Source organism: Salvelinus alpinus, chromosome 4 (genome assembly GCF_045679555.1).
Source record: "Salvelinus alpinus chromosome 4, SLU_Salpinus.1, whole genome shotgun sequence".
Taxonomy (NCBI): Eukaryota; Metazoa; Chordata; class Actinopteri; order Salmoniformes; family Salmonidae; genus Salvelinus; species Salvelinus alpinus.
This window is the reverse complement of record NC_092089.1, coordinates 34825195-34843902: the sequence shown is the minus strand read 5'-3', so window position 1 is coordinate 34843902 and position 18708 is coordinate 34825195. Positions and strand designations below refer to the sequence as shown.

At 45.5% G+C, this 18708-nt stretch overlaps 1 protein-coding gene across 2 annotated transcripts; it reads right to left on the bottom strand.

Moving 5' to 3' along the window:
- Positions 1 to 100: 100 nt before the first annotated feature.
- On the bottom strand, positions 101 to 17695 carry LOC139573382 (hemicentin-1-like). Of its 2 annotated transcripts, XM_071396757.1 has the most exons (17): positions 17467 to 17695; positions 16765 to 17064; positions 15746 to 16027; positions 15215 to 15490; positions 14801 to 15076; positions 13538 to 13789; positions 13157 to 13432; positions 12684 to 12935; positions 12246 to 12521; positions 11537 to 11788; positions 11145 to 11420; positions 10647 to 10898; positions 10209 to 10484; positions 9493 to 9744; positions 1796 to 2074; positions 1289 to 1546; positions 101 to 899 (listed from the first exon to the last, which is right to left on the bottom strand). In XM_071396757.1, exons 1-17 carry the CDS (start codon positions 17519 to 17521, stop codon positions 820 to 822), a joined length of 4170 nt encoding a protein of 1389 aa, XP_071252858.1. In that variant the 5' UTR covers positions 17522 to 17695; the 3' UTR covers positions 101 to 819. The 2 variants fall into 2 exon arrangements, with proteins under 2 accessions (XP_071252858.1, XP_071252860.1); XM_071396759.1 differs by lacking the exons at positions 11537 to 11788; positions 12246 to 12521.
- Positions 17696 to 18708: the final 1013 nt, after the last annotated feature.

Below are 18708 nucleotides of genomic sequence, written 5' to 3'. Positions count from 1 at the left end.
GACCGCTGCGCCACTCAGGAGGCCCAAGATCCACATTTCTTCACAGCAATTCTGCCGATAAAGAAATCAACCAAGATTGCACCATTCAGTAGGACAGGTGTGAAAAGACAACACTTTATTTAAGACAATAATTACTGAAGAGGAAATATAAACATAAGACAAGAGCACAAGCCTTCATCTCCTCCGAGAATTTACAAGCTTATGCAAAAACAAGCCATATTTTACATAAACACCAGTTAACTGTACTATCAATTGAAATGTTTACCTTTAAGGTATTTACAAGTTAAATACACCTGAATTTGTACTTAAATAACAGAGTTTACATACATGATCAAACACAGAACAACACAGAAAGGGACTTAGTGAATGGACTCCAGGGCAACAGTCAGTCACAAGGGCAGTGAATATCTAAGAACTTTTAGAAACAGAACTGCTGCTGCTGCTGAGCAGTGGATGTTTGCCCCTTCAATTACCTTGTTGAAGACCAGTTTTTAAAAAGAATATCAGTTTATAGAGATGATTGACATAAAAACACACTGTCGAGGTGGGTTCTATTCTAAGGGGATAGACCCCTCCCATCTGACCTCTTGTTGACTCTCTCCTCACAACGTAAAAGCATTGGAAAGGAGCTGAGCACACTAAACCCAGCCCTATAGTGGCAAGATGGGGCAATTACAATATCAACAAAACCACTTATTTCTATCCAGTCCTTTTTCAGATCAGTGAGGGGAGTCAGTGAGGGTAGAGGGAAGGGAGTGATTGGCTCCCAGCCAGCAGACAGACATGCAGTGTGCTTACTGTGGTGGTCTCAGTGGTTGCTCAGAGGCAGAGAGAGAGGGCTAGCAGGGCCGTCAGCATCAGACCAACTCTGGACAGGAATGGAGGGGCGGGTGAGTGGCCTGGGGGAGAAAGAAGAAAGGGAGATAAGGGGAACAAAGAGATTGGGAGAGGGGGGGACAAAGATAATGGGAGAGGAGGGGGACGAAGATAATGGGAGAGGAGGGGGACGAAAAATGGGAGAGGAGGGGACGAAGAATGGGAGAGGAGGGGGACAAAGCGAATGAGTGAGTACGTTTTTTGAAAAACTGTATTTGTTTTTATTCCTGTCTGTACCCCCCAGTTCAGAAAATTTCTGTATTGCATTTCCATGATGTATGAAAATTATCCCTGCACAAACACGTACGCAAACTAGAACCAAATTAAATCCAACATAATAAAAACAACTTTGTGACATTTAATTACTCGGTACATCCCACCTAGGTCTTAGTATAAGAACCCACCCACTTACCAGTGACATCCAGACTAATGGTCTTGGACATTGAGATGTTGGTCACAGGGTTCTTGGCCACACAAGTGTAGTCCCCTGCATTCTCCAAGGAGGCGATAACAGCCATCAAAGGACCAGTCCCTAGCACTGATTGGTTGTTGAATATCCACCCGTACTCGCTGGTTGGCCGGGAGTCGGCAGAGCACTTCAGCGTGACTGTGATTACTGAGCCAATCACCACTGAGACTGGGCCAGAGACGTTCACACTCAGAGGGCCATCTACGGAGAGAGAGGGGGGGGGGGGGGGGGGTCATAATAGGGAAATGTCTATAAAGGATACTTGGGACATCCAACTCTTACATCAACCCATTGAGGTTGAAATTTAAAACAGTTAATGTCAGGGTTTAGGCTAGGGACATTCCAAGTATCCCAGATAGCACTAACCATCATACCAGTGGTGGGTTTCTGACTGTTTCTACATTATATAAACATGCTTATTTTAAATATGACTAAAACACCAGTACTTACAGTTCACCAGTAGCTGGTATTTAGGGCTGGTGTGTGGACCAAAGAGGTTGGTGGCAACGCACTGATAGTTTCCATCGTTAGACACCTTGACTGGACTGAAGTGCAGAGAGTTGTTAGAGATGGTGATGTCAGAGTTCAAGGTGTTGTTCAGGACCAGAGACCGGTTGTCCTTCATCCAGTAGATGGTGTCATAACGCCCGGTGACATCACAGGTCAGGGTTAGGTTGTCAGATGATATTGGTATTTTGTTTCGTTTCACCATCACTGACTTTATAGCCTCTGTGAGGACAGAGGAAGTGTATTGCTTTATGTACAGTATCAAGATTTGTCATTTGATCAAATGTTTAGTTCCAGCGATGCAATAGTTGGATACATAAAACAAATATATATATATATATATATATATATATATATATATATGTGTGTGTGTAAACTCAGCAAAAAAAGAAACGTCCCTTTTTCAGGACCCTGTCTTACAAAGATAAATAACTTCACATATCTTCATTGTAAAGGGTTTAAACACTGTTTCCCATGCTTGTTCAATGAACCATGAACAATTAAAGAACATGCACCTGTGGAACGGTCATTAAGACACTAACAGCTTACAGACAGTAGGCAATTAAGGTCACAGTTGTGAAAACTTAGGACACTAAAGAGGCCTTTCTACTGACTCTGAAAAACACCAAGGAAAGATGCCCAGGGTCCCTGCTCATCTGCGTGAACGTGCCTTAGGCATGCTGCAAGGAGGCATGAGGACTACAGATGTGGCCAGGGCAATACATTGCAATGTCTGTACTGTGAGACGCCTAAGACAGCGCTACAGGGAGACAGGACGGACAGCTGATCAACCTCGCAGTGGCAGAGCACGTGTAACAACACCAGCACAGGGTCGGTACATCCGAACATCACAGGTACAGGATGGCAACAACAACTGCCCGAGTTACACCAGGAAAGCACAATCCCTCCATCAGTGCTCAGACTGTCCACAATAGGCTGAGAGAGGCTGGACTGAGGGCTTGTAGGCCTGTTGTAAGGCAGGTCCTCACCAGACATTATCGGCAACAATGTCGCCTATGGCCACAAATCCACCGTCGCTGGACCAGACAGGACTGGCAAAAAGTGCTCTTCACTGATGAGTAGCGGTTTTGTCTCACTAAGGGTACTGTTCGGATTTCGCGTTTATCTTCAAAGGAATGAGCATTACACCAAGGCCTGTACTCTGGAGCGGGAGATATAGGCCATTCATCGATCGATTTGGAGGTGGTGGGTCCGTCAAGGTCTGGGGCAGTGTGTCACAGCATCATCGGACTGAGCTTGTTGTCATTGCAGCCAATCTCAATGCTGTGCGTTATAGGGAAGACATCCTCATCATGTGGTACCCTTCCTACAGCCTCATCCTGACATGACCCTCCAGCATGACAATGCCACCAGCCATACTGCTCGTTCTGTGCGTGATTTCCTGCAAACAGGAATGTCAGTGTTCTGCCATGGCCAGCAAAGTGCCCGGATCTCAATCCCATTGAGCATGTCTGGGACCTGTTGGATCGGAGAGTGAGGGCTAGGGCGATTCCCCCCAGAAATGTCCTAGAACTTGCAAGTGCCTTGGTGGAAGAGTGGGGTAACATCTCACAGCAAGAACTGGCAAATCTGGTGCAGTCCATGAGGAAGAGATGCACTGCAGTACTTAATGCAGCTGGTGGCCACACCAGATACTGACTGTTACTTTTGACCCCCCTTTTGTTCAGGGAAACATTATTCAATTTCTGTTAGTCACATGTCTGTGGAACTTGTTCAGTTTATGTCTCAGTTGTTGAATCTTGTTATGTTCATACAAATATTTACACATGTTAAGTTTGCTGAAAATTAACGCAGTTGACAGTGAGAGGACGTTTCTATTTTTGCTGAGTTTATATATATATAAAACAAATGGTTGTACGATCTGATGGATTGTAAAATACTGTTTTATATTACTGTTTTATATATTTCCTGTTTTATATCATAATATCCTCTTAGTATGAGTTTTTATATCTTTAGAGATTAAAAGTAGTGTTAGGTTCAAACTCTGTGTATGAGAAGAGTTTAATTATTTAGTGGACTGCAGTGTACAGTAGGAATGTATACTCCCAAGGCCTCTCCTGACTGATGAGAAGTCCTGTGATATGCACGGAGGAGCACACATAAATCCTGACTGATGATATGCACGGAGGAGCACAGATAAATCCTGACTGATGATATGCACGGAGGAGCACAGATAAATCCTGGCTGATGATATGTGCACGGAGGAGCACAGACAAATCCTGACTGATGATATGCACGGAGGAGCACAGATAAATCCTGGCTGATGATATGCACGGAGGATTACAGATAAATCCTGGCGGATGATATGCACGGAGGAGCACAGATAAATCCTGACTGATGATATGCACGGAGGAGCACAGATAAATCCTGGCTGATGATATGCACGGAGGAGCACAGATAAATCCTGGCTGATGATATGCACAGAGGAGCACAGATAAATCCTGGCTGATGATATGCACAGAGGAGCACAGATAAATCCTGACTGATGATATGCACGGAGGAGCACAGATAAATCCTGGCTGATGGAAAAGCACATCTTTGTGGAAGGAGGGGGTGAGAGCTCAAGGTATAAGTGAACACTGCACTGTACTGAATTGATGTACACTGCTCAAAAAAATAAAGGGAACACTTAAACAACACAATGTAACTCCAAGTCAATCACACTTCTGTGAAATCAAACTGTCCACTTAGGAAGCAACACTGATTGACAATAAATTTCACATGCTGTTGTGCAAATGGAATAGACAAAAGGTGGAAATTATAGGCAATTAGCAAGACACCCCCAAAAACGGAATGGTTCTGCAGGTGGTGACCACAGACCACTTCTCAGTTCCTATGCTTCCTGGCTGATGTTTTGGTCACTTTTGAATGCTGGCAGTGCTTTCACTCTAGTGGTAGCATGAGACGGAGTCTACAACCCACACAAGTGGCTCAGGTAGTGCAGTTCATCCAAGATGGCACATCAATGCGAGCTGTGGCAAAAAGGTTTGCTGTGTCTGTCAGCGTAGTGTCCAGAGCATGGAGGCGCTACCAGGAGACAGGCCAGTACATCAGGAGACGTGGAGGAGGCCGTAGGAGGGCAACAACCCAGCAGCAGTACCGCTACCTCCGCCTTAGTGCAAGGAGGTGCACTGCCAGAGCCCTGCAAAATGACCTCCAGCTACTGCTGTGTGGGATGCCCAAAGTCCCTGCTGTGCCAGCTACTCTACCTTTGCTGAAGAATTCAAGCGAGTGTTTCAAGGTCCTACCAACGGCTCTGACTCAGCCAAACAGCTCCTGACTCTCCGCCAAGGTCGGCGCAGCGTGACGGACTATGCCATCCAGTTCCGCACTGTGGCAGCAGCAAGTGGCTGGAACGACGAGGCGCTCACAGTGTGTTTTTTGAAGGGTCTTTCTGACACCATCCAAGATGAACTGGCCACTCGGGAACCACCGGACAACCTCGAGTCCCTTATCAAGTTGGCTTCGCGCATAGACCAGCGTCTGAGAGAGAGACCTCAACCGTAGACCTCTCACCCTAGCTCCTATCGGTTCCAGCTCCGAGTCTCCACCTTTATCCTCGCTGGCTCCACCAGAACCCATGCAGGTTGGACGCATCTCCCAGGCTGAGAGAGACCGCCGGATGAGGGAGCGATGCTGTCTATATTGCGGCAAACCGGGCCATTTCCGCTCCACGTGTCCCGGGCTCCAGGGAAACGCACTCTCCCGTGCAGGCCTGGGAGGACTGTAACGGGAAACATAACCTCCTCCCATCCATCCAACTCCCGCCTGCTCATTCCAGTTACCCTTTCCTGGGACGACCACGAGTTTCTTCTTCAAGCCTTGGTAGACTCTGGAGCCGCAGGTAACTTCATGGATGAGGTCTGGGCGAAGGAGAATGGCGTTCCTTCTGAACCTCTAAGTGACCCCATAAGGGTTACTACGTTGGATAGAAGCCCTTTGGGATCTGGACTTGTCACTCGTGCCACTACCCCCTTGCGACTTTCAGTTTCCCAACACCAGGAAGTGATGAACTTTCATCTGATCTCCTGTTCCGAGTTCCCTCTCGTCCTTGGTTACCCCTGGCTTCACAGCCATAACCCTCACATCGACTGGTCTGTGGGCACTATCAAGCAGTGGGGTCCTACGTGCCAAGCCACTTGTATCTTCCCGAGTTCCCCGAGTTCCCCTCCCGAGTCTCTAGAATCCATCGACCTGTCCCGAGTTCCCGAGTGTTACCATGACCTCAAACCGGTATTTAGCAAACAGAGGGCCACCAAACTACCACCCCATAGACCTTACGATTGCACCATCGACCTGTTTCCAGGGACCTGCCCTCCCAGGGGTCGGATCTTTTCCCTTTCTCCTCCCGAACGAGCTGCTATGGATACCTACATCAAGGACGCTCTGGCAGCAGGCCTCATGCGTCCATCTACCTCGCCGGCGGGAGCAGGGTTTTTCTTTGTGGCCAAGAAAGACGGTGGATTACGACCTTGCATCGACTACCGGGGACTCAATGCCATAACCGTCCGTAACCGCTACCCGCTACCCCTTATGGCCACAGCCTTTGAGCTGCTCCAGGAAGCAGTTGTCTTCACTAAGCTTGACCTGCGGAACGCATACCATCTTGTGCGGATCAAACCCGGGGACGAGTGGAAGACCGCTTTCAACACGCCTACTGGTCACTACGAATACTCGGTGATGCCCTTCGGCCTGACCAACGCCCCGGCTGTGTTCCAAGCGCTCATAAACGATGTGCTTAGGGATATGCTTAACATCTTCGTGTTTGTTTACTTGGATGACATCCTCATCTTTTCGAGCTCCCTTCAAGAACACACTAAGCATGTCAGACAAGTGCTCAAACGCCTCCTAGACAGCCATTTGTACGTTAAGCCGGAAAAGTGTGAATTCCATTCCTCTCGAGTACAATTCCTGGGATTTATAGTAGAACCCGGTCGAGTCCAGATGGACCCCAAGAAGGTAGGGGCGGTAGCGGATTGGCCCACCCCCAAGTCCGTTAAGGAAGTTCAGCGTTTCCTGGGCTTCACCAACTTTTACCGCAAGTTCATCAAGAACTTCAGCTCGGTGGCAGCCCCTCTCTCAGCTGTAACCAAGGGTGGCAACACAAGGTTTCTGTGGGGAAGAGAAGCTGAGACGGCCTTCCAAGGACTCAAGCAGCGCATCCTCTCTGCTCCCATCCTGACACTACCAACGGCGGATGAACCTTTTGTGGTGGAGGTAGACGCATCAGAGGTTGGTGTTGGAGCTGTCCTGTCTCAGAGGGGTGAAGACAAGAAGCTTCATCCTTGCGCCTTCTTCTCTCACCGGCTTACCCCGGCCGAGAGGAATTACGATGTGGGGGATCGTGAACTCCTAGCGGTTAAGATGGCATTGAAGGAATGGAGACACTGGCTCGAGGGGGCTTCTCAACCGTTTCAAGTGCTTACGGACCACAAAAATCTGGAGTATATCCAGCAGGCGAAGCGGTTGAACTCCAGACAAGCTCGATGGTCTCTTTTCTTCAGCCGATTTCAGTTTATCCTCACCTATAGACCCGGGTCGAAGAATCTCAAACCGGACGCCTTGTCACGAATCTACTCTCCTGCCATTCGAGAAGATACTGACATGACTGTCCTTCCTGCCGCTAAGATCGTGGCTCCGATCTCGTGGCAAGTGGAGGATACCGTGAAACAAGCTCAAGCCATCGAACCGGGCCCTGGAGGAGGTCCTGCCAATCGGTTGTTTGTTCCCAAGGCAGCAAGGTCCCAAGTCCTTCTGTGGGGGCACTCCTCTCGCCTCACCTGTCACCCGGGCGTAGGTCGCACCTTGGAGTTCATCCAGCGTAAGTTCTGGTGGCCCACCATAAAAGAAGACGTTGCTACTTTCGTCAAGGCCTGTTCCGTGTGCTGCCAGGGCAAATCTTCTCACCTCCGCCCTCAAGGACTCCTTCACCCTTTATCTATTCCCCACCGACCCTGGTCCCATATCTCGTTGGACTTTATTACTGGCCTTCCTCCGTCCCATGGTAATACTACGATCCTAGTCATCATCGACAGGTTTTCTAAGGCGGCCAGGTTTGTTCCCTTGACCAAATTACCTTCTGCCAAGGAAACAGCTGAGTTGGTGATTAACCATGTGTTCCGAGTCTTTGGCATTCCGCAAGATATGGTTTCCGACAGAGGTCCCCAGTTCGCCTCAAGGTTTTGGAAGGCCTTCTGCCAACTCATAGGGGCCACGGCCAGTTTATCTTCAGGGTACCATCCAGAGTCCAACGGCCAAACTGAGAGGATGAATCAGGAGCTGGAAACCACCCTCAGATGTATGGTTTCCAACAACCCGTCCACATGGTCATCCTTCATTGTTTGGGCCGAGTACGCGCACAACACCTTGTGCTCCTCCTCCACTGGAATATCCCCGCATGAGTGTCAGTTTGGCTATGCTCCTCTATTGTTCCCGGACCAGGAGGCAGAAGTCAGAGTGCCTTCAGCCTCGAGGTTCATCAGACGCTGTCGGCTAACGTGGAAGAAGGCACGTCTTAATCTTCTGCGTTCCTCACAGCAGTACCAACGACAAGCCAACAGACGTCGCCGTCCCGGTCCTACCCTGTACCCCGGCCAGAGAGTATGGCTCTCAACAAAGAACTTACCGCTACGGGTGGAGTCTCGCAAGCTGTCCCAGAGATTCATCGGTCCCTTTAAGATTGCCAGGAGAGTCAATCCCGTTACTTTTCGCCTGCACTTACCCAGATCCCTTAAGATCAATCCAACATTTCACATTTCTTTATTAAAACCTGTTGTTTTTTCTCCCCTTATCCCGGCAGGCAGACCTCCCCCTCCGCCCCGTGTCATCGGTGGCCAGTCGGCTTATACCGTCCACCGGATACTGGATTCCCGCCGGGTGCAGCGGTCCTGGCAGTATCTGGTGGACTGGGAAGGCTACAGTCCCGAGGAGCGCTCCTGGGTTCCTGCCAAGGACATACTGGACCCTGACCTCATTCGTCAGTTCAGGACCCTCCACCCTGAGAAGGCTGGTAGGAACGTCAGGAGCCGTTCCTAGGAGGGGGATTCTGTCAGGTTTTGGCCAGGACTGTTCAGGTTTTGGTCACTAGATGTCCCCATTGCACCTTTTTTGTACCTTTTGTTTTTCCTTGCTCTAATTATTGTTTGCACCTGTGTGTCATTCCCTTGTTAGTATTTAAACCCTGTGTGTTCCTCAGTTCCTTGCTCAGTGTTTGTATGTTAGCACCCAGCCCCAGCCCAAGCCTTGTTCTGAACATATGATTCTCTTATTGGATTTTCCAGAGGTTCTCTGGTTTAGTTCTTGTGTATTTTTGAGTAGTCTTTTGAGGTTTGTTTTTCCCTGCTGTTTTTACCACTTTGGAGTTTCTTTGTATTTTGGAGGATATCCATTTTGTGCTTCTTGGCTTTATGTTTGGACATTGTGGATTTAGATTCTTTGCCTGAAGATTTTGTTCTTTAATTAAACCACCATCTCTAGTACTGCTGTGTCTGCCTCATCTTCTGGGTTCTGACGATTATTAGTGACTGTTTCTCGCACCGGGTCCTGACAGTATGTTTATTGTAATTCTTATCAGATTGTAAATGAACACAACAAAGCAAAGAATCTGAAGTCTAGCTTACCAATGACGGTGAGCATCTTGGAAGCAGTGCTGTTCCTGCCATTGATGTTGTTGAAGGCCACACAGGTGTACTCCCCATGACTGGCTAAGGTTAGTGGGCCAGTCTCGTACACTGAGCCAGTTGCTACCTGGGAGCCGTTGAAGAACCAGCTGAACTGGCTGGGAGGCTGAGAGGAGGCCAAGCAGTTTAAGGTCAAGTTGTGTCCTGTTTCTCCTATTGCTGGTCCCGTTATAACAGGCATCTCTGGTCCATCTATAATACAAAAGACAATCAGCTAGGCCCAACTTCTGACTGTCACTCAATAGAGGTTATTGGCCAGAAGGTCAAGGGTCATCAAAATATTTGAATGATGTTAGAGGTGGGATCTAAACATTTACATTGACTTTACTACAATATTTATTAAGGAAGTTCTCAAAGATTCCACCTTAAGCCGTGGGGTTAAAGTTGAACTTTATAGGACTTGTTAACTACGCTCTTGGAGAAAAAAAAGGTGCTATCTAGAACCAAAAAAGGGTTCTTTGGCTGTCCCCACAGAATAACCCTTTGAAAAAACCCTTTTGGTTCCAGGTAGAACCGTTTTGGCTTCCATGTTGCACCCTTTCCACAGAGGGTTATACATGGAACCAAAAAGAGTTCTACCTGGAACCAAAAAGGGTTCTCCTATAGGGGCAGCAGCAAAACCATTTTGGAACCCATTTTTCTAAGGGTGTACTCACAGTTCACGATCAGTCTATAGTTTGGGCTGGTCATGTTACTAAGGGGGTTGGAAGCAGAACACTGATAGTCTCCGTTGTCAGAATGCTGGACAGAGTTGAAGGTCAGTGTTTTGTTGTCCATAGAGAAGTCTGTTCTGTTGTCAGCATACAGAGGCCAGCCGTTCTTCATCCAGTGAATGGAGTAAACCGTTCCAGCGGTGTCACAGGTCAAAGAGAATCTCTCCTTCAGTATTGGCTGGGCTCCAATGACTTTCACCACGGTCATGGTCACAGGTGCTGTGGAAAGTAGGTCAAATGGTTTTTCAGCACTTTATATCTCAACTTCCATCTAATTATACTGTAGGTTCAACAGCACATATACTGTCTAAAACCAAATTAACACAAACAAAGTAAAGGAAGTTTTAGTCCCTTGATTTTAAGTAGCAGTTACTGACTCACCAATGACGGTGAGCATCTTGGAGACAGTGCTGTTTCTGACAGTGACGTTGTTAAAGGCCACACAGGTATATTCCTCACGACTGGCTAAGGTCAGTGAGCCAGTCTCGTACACAGAGCCAGCCGCCACCTGGGAGCCGTTGAAGAACCAGCTGAACTGGCTGGGAGGCTGAGAGGAGGCTGAGCAGTTGAAGGTCACAATGTATCCTGTCATTGCTATATCCGGACTCATGATAACAAGTCTCTCTGGACCATCTGGGAAACACAAAATAATGAAGATAGAAGTATTATATTAGCTATTGGAACTGCCATTAGTGCATTGGCTTGGTCTGACCCCAGCAATACCCAACCATCCCCTTGACTTTATTATATTGGTGTCAGAAGTGGCATCCAAACTTACCCCAACTCCATTACTATGAATTCCATCTTGCGCTCATTATAGGTCAAATGTAGAATTTAATTTGCAGATAAGTTTGGTTTTGGGCAATAATAACTACTCACAGTTGACGATCAGTCTGTAGTTTGGGCTGGTCATGTTGCTGAGGGGGTTGGAGGCAGAACACTGATAGTCTCCGTTGTCAGAATGCTGGATGGATTTGAATGTCAGTGTATTGTTGTTCATAGAAAAGTCTGTTCTGTTGTCAGCATACAGAGGCCAGCCGTTCTTCATCCAGTGAATGGAGTAAATGGTTCCAGTGGTCTCACAGGTCAGAACAAACATGTAGTCTGCTATTGGCTGGGCACCCATGACTTTCACCATGGCCATGGTTACTGGGACTGTGAAGAAAACATCAGTGTCACAATAATATTGACTACATTCACAATCACTGTATGTTGAATGGCCTATATCTACATGTACAAGTTAAACAGTTTGGATGTCTCTTCTGTCTTACCAATGATGGTGAGCATCTTGGAGACAGTTCTGTTTCTGCCAGTGATGTTGTTAAAGGCCACACAGGTGTACTCCCCATGACTGGCTAAGGTCAGTGGGCCAGTCTCATACTCTGAGCCAGTCGCCACCTGGGAGCCGTTGAAGAACCAGCTGAACTGGCTGGGAGGCTGAGAGGAGGCCAAGCAGTTTAAGGTCAAGTTGTGTCCTGTTACTCCTATTGCTGGTCCCGTTATAACAGGCATCTCTGGTCCATCTATAATACAAAAAACAATCAGCTAGACCCAACATCTGACTGTCAATAGAGGTTATTGGCCAGAAGGTCAAGGGTCTTCAAAATATTTTAATGATGTTAGAGTTGGGATCTAAACATTTACATTGACTTTACTACAATATTTATTAAGGAAGTTCTCAAAGATTCCACCTTAAGCCGTGGGGTTAAAGTTGAACTTTATAGCACTTGTTAGCACCTTTTTTTCCAAGAGCGTAGTTATCTAGAACCAAAAAAGGGTTCTTTGGCTGTCCCCACAGAATAACCCTTTGAAAAAACCCTTTTGGTTCCAGGTAGAACTGTTTTGGCTTCCATGTTGCACCCTTTCCACAGAGGGTTATACATGGAACCAAAAAGAGTTCTACCTGGAACCAAAAAGGGTTCTCTTATGGGGACAGCAGCAAACCCATTTTGGAACCCATTTTTCTAAGAGTGTACTCACAGTTGCCGATCAGTCTATAGTTTGGGCTGGTCATGTTACTAAGGGGGTTGGAAGCAGAACACTGATAGTCTCCGTTGTCAGAATGCTGGACAGAGTTGAAGGTCAGTGTTTTGTTGTCCATAGAGAAGTCTGTTCTGTTGTCAGCATACAGAGGCCAGCCATTCCTCATCCAGTGAATGGAGTAAACCGTTCCAGCGGTGTCACAGGTCAAAGAGAATCTCTCCTTCAGTATTGGCTGGGCTCCAATGACTTTCACAATGGTCATGGTCACAGGTGCTGTGGAAAGTAGGTCAAATGGTTTTTCAGCACTTTATATCTCAACTTCCATCTAATTATACTGTAGGTTCAACAGCACATATACTGTCTAAAACCAAATTAACACAAACAAAGTAAAGGAAGTTTTAGTCCCTTGATTTTAAGTAGCAGTTACTGACTCACCAATGACGGTGAGCATCTTGGAGACAGTGCTGTTTCTGACAGTGACGTTGTTAAAGGCCACACAGGTATATTCCTCACGACTGGCTAAGGTCAGTGGGCCAGTCTCGTACACTGAGCCAGCCGCCACCTGGGAGCCGTTGAAGAACCAGCTGAACTGGCTGGGAGGCTGAGAGGAGGCTGAGCAGTTGAAGGTCACAATGTATCCTGTCATTGCTATATTCGGACTCATGATAACAGGTCTCTCTGGACCATCTGGAAACACAAGGTAATGAAGATATTGATAGAGATTAGCTATTGGAACTGCCATTAGTGCATTAGTCCATCCCCTTGGCTTTATTACATTGGTGTCAGAAGTGGCATCAAAACTTACCCCAACTCCATTACTATGAATTCCATCTAGCCTTCATTATAGGTCAAAATTAGAATTAAATGGCAGATATCAAGTTTGGTTTTGTGCCATAATAACTACTCACAGTTCACGATCAGTCTATAGTTTGGGCTGGTCATGTTACTAAGGGGGTTGGAAGCAGAACACTGATAGTCTCCGTTGTCAGAATGCTGGACAGAGTTGAAGGTCAGTGTTTTGTTGTCCATAGAGAAGTCTGTTCTGTTGTCAGCATACAGAGGCCAGCCGTTCCTCATCCAATGAATGGAGTAAATTGTTCCAGTGGTCTCACAGGTCAGAGAGAATGTCTGGTTCAGTATTGGCTGGGATCCCATGGCTTTCACCATGGTCATAGTGACTGGATCTGTGAAGAAAACGTTAGAGTATCACAAGATATTGACTTCAACCACTGTATGTTGAATGGCCTATATCTACAAGTTAAACAGTTTAGATGTCTCTTCCGTCTTACCAACAACAGTGAGCATCTTGGAGACAGTTCTGTTTCTGCCAGTGACGTTGTTGAAGGCCACACAGGTGTACTCCCCATTACTGGCTAAGGTCAATGGGACAGTCTCATACTCTGAGCCAGTCGCCACCTGGGAGCCATTGAAGAACCAGCTGAACTGACTGAGAGGCTGAGAGGAGGCTGAGCAGTTGAAGGTCACGATGTGTCCTGTCATTGCTATATCCGGACTAGTTACAGCAGGTCTCTCTGGTCCAACTATTAATAAACACAAGACAGTATGGTTAATCTTATGGTTTTACTATTTTGACAAAGTTTAGTAAATAAGTAGTCTTCCACAATCCTTGGCTTGTGCAAGTTGGAACAGCTCATAGGAGCAGGAGCCTTCAGTATCTCCTATTTCTGTAGCGTGTTGCAGCTTGATTTACAAGTACATCCCCTGGACAGGTCGCTAGTCAATCACAGGCCTTTACCCCCAAACTATATCCTTAATGCTGAGCGCCAAGTAAAGACATATTGGGTCCTATTTTTACAGTCGCTGGTATGACTCATCCAGGGATCAAGCTCCTAGTGGTGGAAAAAGTACCCAATTGTCATACTTGAGTTAAAGTAAAGATACCTTCATAAAACATGACTCAAGTAAAAGTGAAAGTCAGCCAGTAAAAAACGACTTGAGTAAAGGTCTAAAAGTATTTGGTTTGAAATCTACTTAAGTATCAAAGTAAATGTAATTCCTAAAATATACTTAAGTATCAAAAGTTAAAGTTAAAGTATAAATCATTTCAATTTCCTTATATTAAACAAATTTGACTGCATCATTTTCTTGTTTTAAAATTTTACAGATAGCCAGGGGAACACTCAAACACCATATACAAATCAAGCATTTGTGTTTAGTGAGTCCGCCTAATCAGAGGCAGTAGGGATGACCAGGCATGTTCTCTTGATAAGTGCATTAATTGGACCATTTTTCTGTCCTGCTAAGCATTCAGAATGTAACAAGTACTCTTGGGGTCAGGGAAAATGTAAGGAGTAAAAAGTACATAATTTTATTTAGGAATGTAATGGAGTAAAGGTTGTCCAAAATATAAATAGTAAAGTAAAGTACAGATACCCCCAAAAACTACTTAAGTAGTACTTTAAAGTATTTTACTTAAGGACTTTACACCACTTCAAGCTCCCAACCTTCTAATCTCAGGGTGGACACTCTTAACTACAAGGCCATTGAATTGGTTTTATCAGACAAAGACTACCAGCTCTTGTAATACTCACAGTTCACCACAAGCTTGTATGTCATGCTGGTCAGGTTGCTAACAGCATTAAAGGCCTCACATAGATATTCTCCATTGTCAGACAACTGGATTGGGTTGATAACCATTGTGTTGTTGTCCGTAGAGAAGAATGTTCTGTTGTTTAGGGAGATGAGCTGGCCGTTCATCAGCCAGTGAATGTAGTCTACAGGTCCAGTCACCTCACACCGCAGAGTGAAGGACTGATCCAGTATCGGTAGATTCCCATCACGGTTCAACGACACCGCTGATATCGGCTCTATGGTGAAAAGAAGAGGAGAACTTCACTCGATTGGTGGTAAAAAATACCATGATATAACATTGTATTCATAACCATCAATAATCAAATATTCACTACCAACTATGTGACATTTCGTAACGATGAATGTTGCCTCACCCACGATCTTTATCATTGTGGTCATGGTGGCGTATCGGAGTGTGACATTGTTGTAGGCTAAGCAGGCGTAACTTCCTGTCTGGTTCTCTCTGGTGTTCTGCAGGCTGAGCTGTGGGCTTTGCTCATTGAGGAACGTCCCATTAAACCTCCACTTGAAGGACTCAGTGGGTTTGGACTGAGCGGAGCAGGACAGAGTGATGACAGAGCCCGTCTTGTAGGCTGTATGTCCTACGGTCATCTCAGGAACTACCATCATGGTGAGGTTACTTGGGCCATCTATGGGAGGAACAAATAACAATGAAGTGTTGGGTAAACATTACCTAGAATATGTTTCTGTCCTGCTCTACTGAATACAGTCTACTAATGATCTCTCCAAATAATGATCTGGATCATGTGATCACAGAGGAATGGTTTGGGATGAAAATAGGCATATTACATCATTGCATGGAATGCTGGATCTCAATGACAAGGTACAATCCATGTCTGTTGTGTATGATTAATGTACAGTATACTGCATACTCTGATACTCACATCTAACATTGAGGCCAATGGGCTGGCTGGTGCCATTGCTGATTCCATTGATGACCTCACATCTGAACGGCCCTTCATCGTATCGTGTCACACTGACTATGGTAAGAGTGTTGTACCCAACACCAAGCCAAACTCTGTCACTGGCTGTGACCTCTGAGCTGCCATTCAGCCAGCGGTAGGAGAGGGAGGTGCCAGAGGAGACAGAGCAGGTGAAAATTGCAGTGTCGTTTAATTCCACTAGATCAGTGGCGTTGGCCCTTAGAGTCACGTTTGAAATGGGCTCTGTGGGTGAGAGAGTAGATGGCAGTCAAGATAAGATGGATGTGTCTCAAGAAAGTTTTTTTTGTGTCTTACTGAATTACAACCATATAGTTGATATTGCTTTCACACTGTAAAACTAGTTTTGGAAATCAATCTAAATATGCTATTTTGTTTACTTATCATGGAGACTAAGTTTCAGGATTGAGCCTTGTAGAGCCCTTAGTCTCTTTGCACACACATAAAAAGTATTGTGTATGTCTTGAAAAGAACAGTTTGCTCTGTGATCTGTTCAGGTTCATTCTTTTCAAAGGTATTATGTTGGCCAACTTCGCTATAGGTTCAGAAAACATTGACACATTTAAGTGTTAGCTTTCCATGTCAGGAAAATGACTTTTATTATTGTGACAGAGATGAATCACTGATAGATAATGTATGCCCATCAGTGGAGGCTGGTGAGGGGAGGACGGCTCATAATAATGTCTGGAATGGAGTAAATGGAATGGTATCAAAACATGGTTTTCATGTGTTTGATACCATTCAATTCACTCCATTACACTCAATTCCAGCCATTATTATTAGCTGTCCTTCCCTCAACAGCCTCCTCTGATGTGCAAGTATGTTTGCATGTGAACCTGCTTGCAATAAAGTATGTGAATGGGTAAGTAAGTGTGCGGGTGAGCATGTGTGCGCATAAGTGACGATGTGTGCCAGTGAGTGAGAGTCTACAATCATAGAAAGATAAACAGACAGTTCCTTACCCTGGACAGACAAAGTCACCACAGCTGTCAGGGCTGGCTCCATTCCCTGCACGGTATATCGTCCTGAGTCGTTGAGTTGGAGAGAGCTTATGGACAGCTCTGAGGAGGAGCTGTTGAATGAGACTCTGCCTCGATAACTTGTACTCACACTAATGCCACCAGGATAGAAAAGTGCGATGATTGTAGTTTCATATGACCAGGTCCCTATGTTGATGTGGCTTTGAGGAACTAGGTTCAGTGTGACATTACTGCCCACAGCTAAGGGGTTCATAGAGGGAACCACCACCTGGCCAGAGACACCTAGAAGAGTATGGATTGATGAGTTTAGTTCATGTTTTGAGATATTATTAATCAGTACAAAAGTCTTTAAAGTTCTTTAAAATATTTTAATTGAGATTAATCAAATCTTTAGACTATGGCACTTTAACAGAAATACAAGCTTTTGTTTAAATTATTGCCTTCAAGTTGAACACACAATTTACAACATGACCTACTATCTATTTCTAATGTCTACTCTAGACATTGTTGTCAATGGCAGATAAATAGAAATCTCCACCTTTCTGACTTGATACTGTTTGACTGATGTGCATGAACCAAACAGAGACATTTGAACAACCTGTTACTTATTTAATCAAGTGTTTGTACCATAAAGCACAAATAGGCATCAATATATTTCCAGAATGAGCTTATTGTCCACTTTACCTGTAGTGAAGTTGAGCAGCACCAGGATGAGAACCCACACCAGAGGATACTCCATAGTTCTGCCACTTATCAAACACCACGGATCAGAAGTGAACGGGACACTTTCCTATTAAACAAATGACTGTCCAGACTTCTTGGTAAATCCGAAAATGTCGATACTGCTCAGTCACAGTCTCCTCTCAATCAGCAAATATTTATTCAGGATCATGTAATGTTGCTGGAGTCAGGTGATGCAAATGTACCTATCCACCCTACCTGTCGCCAGAACACACTCACACACACCTACCCAACTACCCACGCCCTGTTTTGCCCACACACATTTTCCCCACTGTGTTTTCTGTTGACACACAGGGGTGTTTTCAAGTTGATTATGGTTTACTGTAAATCTGGTCAACTCTGTCTGTACTATACGGGTCCTGGGAGAAGGCTGGATGGTACATGGCCAATGAGGCCGGGTATAGGTTCTCTGACCCTGTTGAAACTCATGATCCATCCACAGCGGCTAAGGCAAAGTGGGCTCATAAGACACTGTTCACATTGAACCTGTCAAGAAAACACTTACAGTGCCATGAAAAAGTATTTGCCGCCTTTCTGACTTTCTATATTTTTGCATAGTTTTGATACTGAATGTTATCAGATCTTCAACCAAAACCCAATTTTAGAAAAAGGGAGCCTGCGTTTACAAATAACAAAATAAATTGATACTTATTTTATTTATTTAATTAAAAAAGTTATGCAACACCCAATTCCTCTGTGTGAAAAAGTAATTGCTCCTTTACACCCAATACCTGGTTGTGCCACTTTTAGCTGCAATGACTGCAACCAAACGCAATCAGTCTCTCACCTCAATGTGGAGGAATTTTGGCCCACTCTTCCTACTCAGATATTTTTTTGGGTTTCAAGCATGAACTGCTCATTTCAAGTCCTGGCACAGCATCTCAATTGGGATTAGGTCTGGACTTTGACTAGGCCATTCCAAAACATCAGGTTGTGTTCTGCATAATTTCCTTGCTGCATGACTCAGCTGCGCTTCAGCTTCAGCTCACAGCTAGATGACATTCTCCTGTGGAATTCTCTGAAATGGAGCAGAATTCCTGGTTCCTTCTGTTAAGGTACGTTGTCCAGATCCTGAGGCACCAAAGCATCCCCAAACCATCACACTACCACTACCATGCTTGACCATTGGTATGAGGTTCTTATTGTGGAATGCAGTGTTTGGTTTTCGCCAGGCATAATGGGACC